Below are 12,412 nucleotides of genomic sequence, written 5' to 3'. Positions count from 1 at the left end.
AGACCCATAAAGCGAGGAAGAAGCTCTTCATCAGTGAGAAGCTGCAGTTTGCAAAAAATAAAAAATACATTTTACACAGATGCACACCCATAAATTGAAAATTTTGCTGAGGTCTCAATTTTTGCCAGAGCTGTTTGCTCAAACTGACAGAGAAGCACACTCAAAATGGTAAACTCTGTGGTGGATTTGATTTCAAACTCGGGGTGGCATGGTGGTGCAGTGGTTAGCTATCTGTAGTAGTTTGAAATTCGATGTTACCTGTAATACTTGTGTTACTGTAATCCACTAACACAATTCTGAGTTTCCTGCTATTCCTGCTGTGGCCATCCATGCGTGGCGGCGCTGCACTCGAATTACTAGACCTACGTAGCCACCCGAACTTCTCCATCATTGAGTGGGCGCAGAATTTGAACGGAAGTCATTAATTGAGAAAACAAGCAGTGTTTTTACTCAGTATTTCGGGGCGAAACCTGTTATTGACCGTGCTCCCGCGCACTTATCTGTATGCGCGTGCATGTATCTTGTGAAACCCCCCCAAAAAATCCACTGTGTAATTCGAGCCCTGAGTACAAATATAAATATATTAATATTCGCAATTACTATTCAAGTGTTAAACTCAGTGGAAAAAATCATTCAGTTTAAATGCATTAATTTCTGCCTGTATAAAAGAGCATTTTGATAAAGTTCATTATACAACCGTTCTTGATTTTCAAAAAAAATACAACAAAGCACCAGCTACAGATTTATGGCGTATAATGTTTTATAAACAGACGTTTAGATGCCGTAATGATAGCTGATTAATAGTCTTTAAATAGACAGCTAATCTTAGTTCTTGTTACTCCGCCAAAGCGATTTGTTCTCATATAGCGCCATGCGGCCGGTCATTTGCAGTACTTGGGAGCGGCAACGATCCACCCCAGAACAGACCGCTGTGAAGCTGGTTTTAAATTCGATATTCGCTAACTATTTCTTACTAGCGAATATCGAATATAAATCACATACCGTTTTTGGCAATTGTAAAATGATAAGCTGCATAGTAAAAGATGGCATGTCTCTAACGAGCCACACCTGTTGATCACTGTCTTACCTTTCATTCCAGCTCTTGTGTGGATCATTCCAGCTGCTCCGCAGTCCGGTCATTGACGCTGCCTTTGTGTGTTACAATCTGAAGATCTTATTTAGCAACAGCCATATTAAATAACCACAAATGGCTTTCCTTCCTTTTTATAGGAGTGGAAAAGGGTGTGAAAGATTAGGCGGGACCCGAGGAATATATTGAACTTGGTTTGATGCTGATCGGCTTATAAATGGAGTTATTACAATTTATCCAACTGCAATATTAATAAACGGTTATAGGACACATTAAGTAGGGTTCTGGGCGGCAGGGCAGTTTCAAGACGGTCCCTAAGTTTTCCGGCCGGTTTGTGTGAGCAGATAGATATTTGCGTCTTGCTTTGTATCTAATTCATATTGTTCGAAAATGTGGAGCTAATTAAAAGTGTGAAATATTCCTCTCGTTTTACTTTACCATCAGACCCTAATCTGAAAAGAATTACTGTCATGATCCGCAAGAATCTAATACCGAATATAAATCCAACTTCACCGCGGTTCAGAACAGGTGCTGAGAAAACGAATCCATCAGTCCCAGATATCCGGGAAGGAAAACTGTGACTACAGCCAGCATGCAATCATTTGAACCTGTACACCTTTTCCAGATTCCACATTCATGGAATTAGATCCAACAACAGATGATCTACTGCTTCCTAGGCTGCAACCCATACATTGTTCGAAAATGCTAATAAGGCTACGCAGTTTTTTCCCCCCGAATTGTACTTTCCCCGGTGTATGTGATTGACTATATGCCTGGAATCTTCTGGAAAGGGTCACTGCTAATAGCTGCCTCTAGCTGTCATTGTATAGCACTGGGTGTTGGATGAGCAAAGGAAAACATTAACCCCTCCCCCCCCCAGTTTAAAGCTGAGGTCACAATAAAATAACGCAATTATTTTGTTATTTCGCCTACATACATTTTGGTAAGGGGGAGGTCTGGGCAGTACACTGAAGGATCAGTAGCTGACGCCAGTAGCGGTCGTCAATACGTGAGCGTATGCAAGGATGAGCGCGATCCTGATATAAATTCTACTTCCACACCCGAATAGGTGAAACCCAGAAATTAAACGTGTTACACAAGAGTGAGCAAAGTGTCATTCTTCGGCGTGTATCAATTGCGGCAGCCGTGTACCCGAGCACAGACACGGGGTGAGTGAGCGACGTACTCACGGGAAGAGTAAGCAAACACCTCACTAAGCATGTCGCCACTTCGTTACAGGAGCAGTTGACGCAGGCTACTCCGTTCCGGGGCTTTGCCAGGCCGCCTGGTGACTGACCACGGCGGGGAGGACCGCTACTTCACCTACAAGCACATCATGCACGGGACGGTGCAGAAACCCGGGAGGTGCTTCGGGTGAGGTCCTGGACTCTTTCCAAATCATTCTGGGCTTTGTGAAAACACTAAGCTTCCATGCAGTAGCCTGACTCGCATCTGCGGTGGGGGGTATAGTTACTCTATGGCCGTAGTAAAATATTACTGAAACTCCGGGTTTAATTCCTTGTTCTATAGGTCAATATCAGCGAGTCTTGCACTCCATATCAGTCACATACCGTACATTATTAGATACGCATTTTAATATTAAGTAACTCTCCGACAAGATGGCACATTTCCAAGATTCCAAGCCGCTGCGTCATCATTTTATAACCAGTGAATATAGACAGACTAGTTTTACATTTCGCCCATTTGGATGGTATAAGTGAGGTACCTTTCAGCAGGGAACGAAACACAAAGGTCACACTCATTCATGCACCTGTAAATGGGTCACAATTCCAGGCCAGTAAAGCTGTTCTGTTAATACCCAAAGGCCCGATGTTTACTATCTGACTTCACGACCTCCTTGATGACCATTATATCCCCGAGGGAGAAAAACAGGGTTTTGGACATTATCTAATTTTTTTATATCATTATATTGTCCAGACATTACACCAGAGTATAAGGAAAAGCTTTCCAATTCCAGTCCTGCCGGGTCCAAATACAACAGAGGTTGCAGATTTCCCTGCTCAACACACACCTTAATTATCAAGTTTAATAGGTGTTAAAATTACAACTACTATTAAAGTAAAATTACATACTATAAAGGATAGGAAATTATAGGTTACAGTTCAGCCGCTGACCAGACAGTCTAGGTCCCCTAACCGCTCTAAAATGACCCTTTACGTGCCACGAGCTGCAGGAGGGTGGATGTGATTTTGTTAAGGCTGGAGGAGGGTGGGGGATCTGTGGGCGACCCGTGGCCTCGCCTCGGCCTGTATCCAGGCTGCTCGGGGTAGCAGGGCGAGCCACGACGTCTGTGACCGCGCCCCTCACCAGGAGTGCCGCTGCGGGGGTAGAAGGACCTCTCCGGTCTCTCAGAGGGCGACCAAGTGTCTCCAGGGGGGGCTTCGGATCGCGGGTAAGGCGGCCTGCCGGGTCTCTGCTCTCTGGAACTGCGAGCCACATGTCTGAAACCTCCTAAAGAAACAGGTCATTTTAGTTGGAATATCTGACTTTCATGGGTTTTCCATTTTGATAAATTAGCTAATATGTACAATAGGTTTGTAAAATGCAAGTTTTTTTATCAGCACGGGACAACCAGAAATAACTAGACACGGGTTAATTGTTGGACCTTGTCTAATGCAGCACTTAGTGCTTCAGATCATGGTCCAAGGTCAGTACTCGACATCCAGTACTCACCCTTATGGTGATCTTGCTGCGCCGCTGTCGATTCCAGGCAATCATTGGATTGACGTCTGTCTGTCAGCTGCTCTTCCTTGGCACGTCTGTCATAGCGGTCTTCGAATGTTCTGGGGGGGCCCCCATAAAAATTTCTTGTCTCTCTTGAATCTCTGTACCCACCTGCAGAGTCTTGGAAATCCCCTTCCAACGGCTCCTGTGAATTATATTCGAAATGCTCCAGTGAATTTCCCCTGCGACGGCCGCGACTATTAGGCCGTTCATGGTAACCGTCATGGTTATCTCTGACGTCAGGATGATAGTGATCTTGTGGGTCATCCTGACAGCCATCTCTGGGGTTCTGAAGGTAGGCGTCCCGTGGACGCATGTGGTCGCCTGGCGGGCAGCTTTGCCAAGACTCTCTCCACTCCATACTGCCTCTGTGCTCTTCTTGGTCAGTGCTCATATGATTGTAGTCTTTGGAAAACATGGGCTCCTTCTTGTTGGACTGTAATACAAAAAAAAAATATATATAAAACCAGAAATTTTAAATGAATTTAAATTAAATTCTCACGTTTGAAGCAAATATGCCAAATAGCCCAATGATTGGAGGAATAACCCTTCCATCTCTCTCTCTCTCTCTCTCTCTCTCTCTCTCCACCCTGGGGGGGGGGGGGGGCAGGCAGCAGTCTAAACAGGGATGCCCAGAACTCCCTCTCCTCAGCCACCTCCTCCAGGGGAATACCTAGGCGATGCCAGGCCAGCCAAAACACATGATCTCACCAGCACCTCCTCTGTCTGCCCCTGGGTCCCCTCTCAACAGCTATATTTCATTTCAGTATGAGCTTTCTTTAAATATTGAAATACTCTCTGAGCCTCAATTCCATAACATACGGGTCAGTAGTCTTACCATAGCCTTCTCAGATTTGTTTGCTTGAAACTCCTCCACAAGGTTACACAGCTTGTCCTGGAAGGAGTTGGCTTCATCCATGGTCTCAATTTCAATGTTGTTCTAGAATTATTTTGAAAAAGGGCAAAACCTTTTATTAGACCCATCAAGGTTTAGACTAAAAATTCAGAGTGTAAGTAAAGTCGACAGCCTCATTGTACCTGAAAAACTATCAATTCTGATGTATCGTATCACTAAAGTGCTCAAAAGAAATTATACACAAGCAGGAATTCACAACGTAATGTTTGCCCAAAAAGATGAGGCACCATTGACCTTACCAGCACATCCAAAATATTTTGTTTAACATTCTGCTGCTCAGCCCTTCTGCAATCCACCTGGAAAGGAAATACAATTTAACCATTTTTACCACCATGCTATTCTATCATCTACTTCTAAGGTTAAAACTGACTTTATGATTTAAGTGGCTAGATCTCCGCCCTCAAAACATTCAAAGTACCTGCTTCTGCGAACCAGCATCTGGTCTCATCCTCTTTCTAGGAAGGTTGTTGTCTTCTCTAGACAGTCGGTCGTCGTCTCTGTAAGGAAGTTCTCTGTGGAAGCTTGATCTCTCACCTCTGTCATACTGTGGTCCATCAAACTGGGTGCTTCTCATGCCATCATCCCTGTTATACATCGCAGGCTTCCTCACTTGCTTTCCATCAAACGGCAGTCTCCTCTCACCCCTTCTGCTGTAACCGAACCCTCGATCAGGTCCCTCTGAAAGCTCTGCCCTGTTCCCACGACCCCCAGCGTGCCCCTCAGGGAGGTCGGTGTGTTGAGATTTCTGTGCACAGTCACGCAGAAGATGCACCAGCCTCTCTCGCTTCCTCTCCTCCGAAGAGTCCAGGAACCTCTGCCTGCGTCTGTCCACATCGTCATGGTGACCCCATTCCTCCTGCCTTTCCTGCCAGGAATCTTCCTCATAAGACTCCTCATCCAAATGTTCTTGCCGAAACTGGCTTCCCCCAGCACAGGCTTCTCTATAAGGCTCAGCATCCGGATACCGTTGCTCATAAGGGCCCTTGTATGGGTACTCTTCATCATAAGAACCATCGTCCCGGTAACGCTGCTCGCCACGGTCTTCCTCATGGTAGCCCCTCCCATACGAGTTTCCTCTTCCGTACCGCTGTCCGTAACGGTCCTTTTCGGTGAATTCCCTGCCCGAACCTGTCATCTCCCTCCTCGCCTCCCAGCGACTGAATCCACCCATGGCTTGGTTCTGGCGGGCTTTGTTGTAATCCTGCTGGTCTTCCATTCCACCATGGGTCTCCTTCAGGGTAACTATGGGTGAAGCAGCAATACACTTTGTATTTATGCACAAAAACAATGACGGTGACTGGAATCTCATTGAAGCTGATGTACCACGAAACGCACGTCAAAAGACCTGGAGTAGGGGGTTATTCGACAAGCTGGATGCCCAGATTTAAATCTAGAGCAGCATTTTCTAAGCAACAAACACAAGGTCCTGGAGATGCTCACCTTTGAAAGTGCCAAGATGTGGCTTCACCTCTCTTTTTCTCTTCCTTTCCTGAAAGTTAAAAGAAACCATCTGAATACGTCACTGACTGTAGTATCTGACACAATTTATTTAATAAGACAGTCGCACATGTTTAGCCCTCCGGTGAGATGCACAGTGATGTGGGCGGCGTACATCCATATACCTGGGGAACACCACGGCCATCTTGACGTTCTACCACTTCAGCCTTGGCCCGCACCAACTTCCCCAGCTGATTCACATTGTTAACATTCCATGTCACCAAGTCGGGCCGATTGGTCACCTGAGGGCAAGTCCACAGTTACCCTCATTACAAGCACGGCTGGAGAGCCTGGCACGCTTCACAGTGATGCACGCAGTCAGCAGTCGCATCTCAGAGACAGCTTCCCATTTGAAATGCACCCAGAAGGAAAACCCAGGCTCCCACTTCAAGGACCCCAGACACGGGCACAAAGGTGACCTCACCAGGTACTTCTGCCGGTGCTTCCGGCTCAGGATGTGGTTGGTGATACCGGGAAGGTCCGCCTCTGTGAAACAGAGCCGGCACAGGTACCTGAGCCCGGGACCGCTGCTGTCCACCTCCACCAGGTGCTGCAGACCTTTAAGAAAAGCAGGAAACATGGTATTTACATCAGTGCAGGAATGACAGAGTCCCAAATCAGTCAAACCAGCTGCATTGTTGCCAATGTTACTTTTTTGGAGTCGTGGTTTAATCTAGAACAAGGGGTCTCCAACTCCGGGTTATTTGAATAAACTCTTTATATCAGGGGTCTCCAACTGAGAGCAGGTGTGGCTCATCAGAAGCCAGGTAGGACAGAAAACCTACTGGATAGTAGCTCTGCAGGGCCTGAGTTGGAGACCCCTGATCTAGAGCAGGTTGTGGTAAAGGCTACTACTGCAGTCCTTTCTAAACAAGCCAATAACATGCAAGTATACCGTAGCTGTGGATTCGAGAGCATCTCCCTTGCTTTCTCTCCAGCTGCTATTTGAGCTGAGGCTCACGCAAGTCAATCAACACCCAAGAAAAACGGACAGCATTTCTTACCAATTATGGGCTCATCCAGCTGCAAGTAGTCAATGTACTGGCATATACTGCTCCATTTTGGTAGGGGCTTCTCTCTTCTAAAGAGCCCTGCGACAGTCAAATCTGATAAATGCCAGGGATCACTGCATTCAGAGCTGCCCTACACATCCCCGGTCTAACGCACAAGGTCTTACTTACTGTCAGAAAATGAAGAAAATTAGTTGTGCTTGAATGTTCACTTTAGGAATTACGACAGAGCTTATTTTGTACCATTGGGCAAAATGCATTTTATTTCTCCATTAAAATATTACTCAAATCAAAAAAAAATAAAAAATTCTCAACTTTGTATGCATGGGCCGGTATTATAGTGGTAACGTTAGTGAAAGCAGACCGAGCAGCTACAATAAAAATCTCAGCCTAGTGCACTTTACTGAATTGATCAGGAACAGAGGATTTATAGCCATGATTTAAAAGCACAAGTGGGAGGGGCGAAAATATTTCAAAGTATAAAAAAAATTTACAAGCACACAAAAATCTCTTTCAAACCCTAACACAGGTAAATGAGGGGCTTTATATTTCCAGTCAGTTTCCAAAGATGCTGAAATGTTCAGGCACAAATCAGGCACTACAGGCCAACTGAGCTCATAACTGAACTGTAATTCTTCACTTGAGATTTCGACGTTCCATATTTCTTCGTCTGTTACCAGCGATGTTGCCATTCCTTTGGATGGAAATGGGTACGAAATTCTGTCCGATCTGGCAGCCAACTACAGAGCGAATGTGCTGAGCCTCCATTTCTGCAGCCAAAACTCTGCAGCTGAACTGAACCGTGGTGACAAGATGGAAGCTCTGCTTGACGCTTTTGAACCAGAGGCTGATCGGGTCTGAAGCGGATGCCGATTCGCTCGAGGGATCCTCTCCCAGGTGAAATCAGAAAAATACCGTCAGCTGCTGTTTGTGGTACCAGACGGCTAGTGGAGGCCATGAATCGGAGACAGAGAGCTGCCCGACCTTATGACACCCTCACTAGTGATGCTGGAGGCGCCCTGAGCAGGGCAGCCTAAAAATCCGAAAGCTTCAGAGCTTTAAGCTCGACCTCACCTGTATACCGTGAAGATGGAAAGATCCATCAGTTCTGGCATCTTCCCAATGTCTCAGTTCTTAGGCTTGAGTTTGTAGCCAGACCTCAGGCACAGTGTGATTCAGGGTTTCTGCTTTCATTATGGGACTTCCTTTAATTTATAACTCCAATAAAAACAACCATTTCAGCACATTTTATATGTTTCTTCCTCTGGTGTTTCTGCAGCAATTCATGTGTAGCCATGTTTTTCAAGGGTACAACAGCAGAGCCCCTCCAGGGTTTTGTGAAGAGGTGCCCAGTTACTGTGAGGCCGATGCTTGTCCAATTAAGCAGAGGAAAGTTGGTCTCTCAGAAATATAAGAAAAACGTGAAGCTAAAAGCCGCCTATACGCACAATGTATGTGGGAAGACAAAATTCTCTGTTACCCTAACAGCATCTCTGTGTAGAAAGGCCATGTGTTGTTGCTAGGTGACTGGCTCCATCCTGAGTGTATAGACAAAGATCATGGGCCAGAGCTTCTGATGAACAATAAGGGGCAAACAGAAGGGTGATGAAATTGTAAAACATCCGGTCCGGTCGATGAGATAACGGTTCCACCCCTCTAATCAGCTGCAAACTTAACTCATATTTCTTTGCAGGGAAAATATTTATTAGTCGAACTGCTGGAATACTTACTCCAGGAAATATTAACAGAGAAACAAAAACCATGGATACGGCACACAGACATATCAGCCCATCTGAGAAAAGTATGTGTAACAATTTAAAGCAGAACTGGTCTGTGAGACTGTACCACGCCTGCAAGAAGCTGTACACATATAACCTGCAAATACATGGCAGGTTAACTACAGGTGTGAGACAAACACGGCGGGGTGCACATGTACGGGGAACGCACGCTGACACTTACCGCGGGCGATCAGTGCATCCTCTTTCTGTGGGGCGTTTGGGTGGAGCAGCCGAGAAAACAGGCACACAGAGTCAGCAATATGCAAGGGGAGAGATTTCAGCTTGCAAAAGGCCTTACGGACACAGCACTACATGATGGAGTTCCGTGAGAGAGAGCAGCCTTTGCCAGGGATTAACCGTCGCACGTCTGTGAATCTCACACATTCACCACACACCTTACGGTTCTGTGCCGTCTCTCACTGTGACAGACAGAGATGTGCACACTTTCATTTCAAATGGCAAACACACTGCATACTCCACAAATCCATCATTGGATCTAAACACCAATGAGCTGCCTGTCGTTTAATACATGTGCTGTGTGCCAGGAAAGCTTACTTTCAATGCCCAGAAATCGTTTCTTGACATTTACATTATAGAGATGGCTGTGCAAAGACAGATCTGAAAACAGTCACTTAGTCGGTTAGCTTGTCAGGAGTCTGGCGATAATTTGACTAGGAAGGAGATTTGCGGCTCCACGTCATGCAACACCTGAGTTTCCATCTTGCTCTTCTATGGCATGGAAAGCCGTACGTTGGATCATCTCAGGTGACATCATTATGGTTCAGTTAAGCAAGCATCTTACAGTATGCTGAAGCCAAGCAACTTTATCCAAAACAATAAAAAGAGATTTTCTCTTTAAGGGTCCACGGCTTGAGACTTTCACAAAGCCTGCAGCTGTGAAGTCCGCTGTGCCAAAATCACAGGGTCAAAAAGACTCAGCCGGACAGAAGCAGCACTATACCTTTGTGACTTAAACAGAAGCTGGTATCATTTTATATGATATGATACCTAAGTCATGGCACTCAGCTACATGAGGCTCACTAAGTCAGATGAAGAAAGAGTATGCAAAAAACAAAAGATTCAGTAGGGATTAGAAGATAGAGTTCAAAGGGGATACTGCTGCATCTATTCTCAGAAGGTATTCAAGGTTATCCCTGGAAACCAAGGATATTAGGATGATAACAGGGAGACGTACAGAGTCTGTTCCATTGCTGGTGTATTGAATCGCTTCATTCAATGGCACATTGTGAAAGACGGCTTCTACTGCAGAAGACGACAAGAACAGTCACTAAATCAGTGGACCGAACGGAGAAGATAATCCTTAAGGTTTGTGAGGAAAAGTCAGGTGGAACGAACGTGTAGCTGAAACGATGGGTGTTCCAGACAGTACGCAGCATCTGCAATGCTTGGAAGATGACCTGCTGCTCACAGAGCCAAGTGCAAATAATGAGCATGAAGCTTGGGGCTGGAAATAAGGAAGAACAAGTGACCATGAAGGATCTACCAGAAAAAGGCTGATTGTCTAACTGCAGAGCAAAGTGACATCTAATCGGTATGGCCTTGTTTACATTTACAAAAACATCCCATTAAGGTGCACTTACGATTGTTACTCACATGGATGAAACCGGAATCAAATGATGGAACTTATTTAGTGAATGAAATTCAGGACCCCCCCAAAGTACAGAGATTTTTTTTCTGGATTGTTACGAGACTGACATAGCAGCAGAACTGGACATGGGGAGGAAGGAAAGAGGATTTTACTCTGGGAATGAAGTTTGCAAAAATAAGGAATCTAATGGTTCACAATGTAGCAGGACATTATGCAAGTGAAGGAATCCAGTGCAGGCATTAGAATCAGTTTACTAGCAACGTGAGGGAAAGAAAGGCAGATGTTAGTATGGAACCGTACATCCACCTTCTAACCAATTCTGCAGGCTGGGTTTGCATGGAGCTTGGAGCTTATTCCAGGCCAGGCAGCACAGAACATAATACAGGGGCCACACCCTGAATGGGATGCCAGTCCATAGCAAGGTATATGGAATGAATAGAGACAGAACATGTGGATTGGATCAAAGCAGCCTGTCACCTGACCCAGTCACCTGACCCAGTCTCCTGAGACAGCCAGACTTCACGTGCAAATACAAAATGAACCATTGTAGGACACCACTGCCATTTGGTGCTTAGACTTTACAGCCACAAGTGGTTTATCATCATTTCAGCGTGTTTCCTTTAAAGAGAAAAAGACCTTGTCCATGGCATGATTTTGCTAAATCAAAATTAGTCAATCATACTTATCCATGTGGTCTTCTACTGTTTTATGTGTAGAGGATCAGTGAAGATATCGCCTATAAGATTGCTGATAGCTGATCCCGTATCACATTTTGTTTATAGCTGCCATTCAACCATGATATCGAATTAAACAAAAATGAACAAAACTCTATTTGATTCATAGATTAATAAAGTACCTACATACTCCCACTTACCTTTAGGTGCTGATTCTCAGTCAGATGTATCTTGTACTGCGTTTCTCCTCTAATTTTAGCATTACATACCTGAAAATATATGTACATGTTACATTTCAATTGATAGCTCACAGCTGGCTAGTGTTAAGGACGCATGGTTGACAGACAACTATCACACGAGATTTAAAAAAAAAATCACGGCGCTAAATTTCAGATACACTTACTTCGCATAAAATAAAGGTAATGTCATCACTGTCGTCGTAACTAGAGCCCTCCATGCTCTTTCTGTGCAGGAAAAACTAGTGTTAAGGCGAGTTCGCATCGGGTATTGTTAAATTCAAAAATAACATGCAAGCTAACTACGAGAAACTGGAAAAATATGTGAAATATAGAAATATTTCCGTTTACGCAACACAGTGTTAATCCGTCACCTGACAAACACTATATAATATTATTTTGTAAAGCTTATCTGCTGTATAAAAGCCAGCTATTTAACGGTGTTTGCTAACTAGCTGCACTTGTACGGATCTTCGAATGAAAAGATTCTTATGTACTTTACTATCGTTTTAGTTATAGCACTGGCAGTACGTCTTACCAGGGAATTATATGCTGTTAAGATTTATTAAGCACAATGTTATATATAGCGAAAATCATAAAAAATTCTACAATATAAACGCCGTAACATAGCTCCACACTTCCGGCCACAAAGTACCAGGATGTGTTTGTGACGTACTTCCGGTATCGTTAGTGACGTTATGACTGCGACGTTAAACAAGGTTATCAGTATCCTTTTAATATTTCATATAAACAAGTAATCTTCTGCATTCTGCTATTGAGTTTTCTGACACTGAATTTGTGTAGATTTAATATTTATTATGAATTGTACGTGTGATGGTTTGGAATCCTGAATTAAT

The 12,412-nt window shown here is 44.5% G+C and overlaps 1 protein-coding gene across 2 annotated transcripts; it reads right to left on the bottom strand.

The window, feature by feature from the left end:
- Positions 1-2,667: 2,667 nt before the first annotated feature.
- On the bottom strand, positions 2,668-12,221 carry LOC125718595 (uncharacterized). 2 transcript variants are annotated; one of them, XM_048992480.1, is made up of 13 exons: positions 12,094-12,221; positions 11,723-11,783; positions 11,520-11,588; positions 9,218-9,242; positions 7,253-7,339; positions 6,673-6,806; positions 6,374-6,490; positions 6,192-6,240; positions 5,170-5,993; positions 4,991-5,047; positions 4,674-4,775; positions 3,785-4,271; positions 2,668-3,562 (listed from the first exon to the last, which is right to left on the bottom strand). In XM_048992480.1, the coding sequence occupies exons 2-13, from the start codon at positions 11,774-11,776 to the stop codon at positions 3,252-3,254; spliced, it is 2,316 nt and encodes a 771-aa protein (XP_048848437.1). In that variant the 5' UTR covers positions 11,777-11,783; positions 12,094-12,221; the 3' UTR covers positions 2,668-3,251. The 2 variants fall into 2 exon arrangements, with proteins under 2 accessions (XP_048848437.1, XP_048848438.1); XM_048992481.1 differs by lacking the exons at positions 9,218-9,242; positions 12,094-12,221 and having other exon boundaries at positions 6,673-7,339; positions 11,723-11,784.
- Positions 12,222-12,412: the final 191 nt, after the last annotated feature.

Source organism: Brienomyrus brachyistius, chromosome 23, assembly GCF_023856365.1.
Source record: "Brienomyrus brachyistius isolate T26 chromosome 23, BBRACH_0.4, whole genome shotgun sequence".
NCBI classification, from domain to species: domain Eukaryota; kingdom Metazoa; phylum Chordata; class Actinopteri; order Osteoglossiformes; family Mormyridae; genus Brienomyrus; species Brienomyrus brachyistius.
Note: the sequence above shows the minus strand (reverse complement) of the source record. Positions and strands in the feature narration are given on the sequence as shown.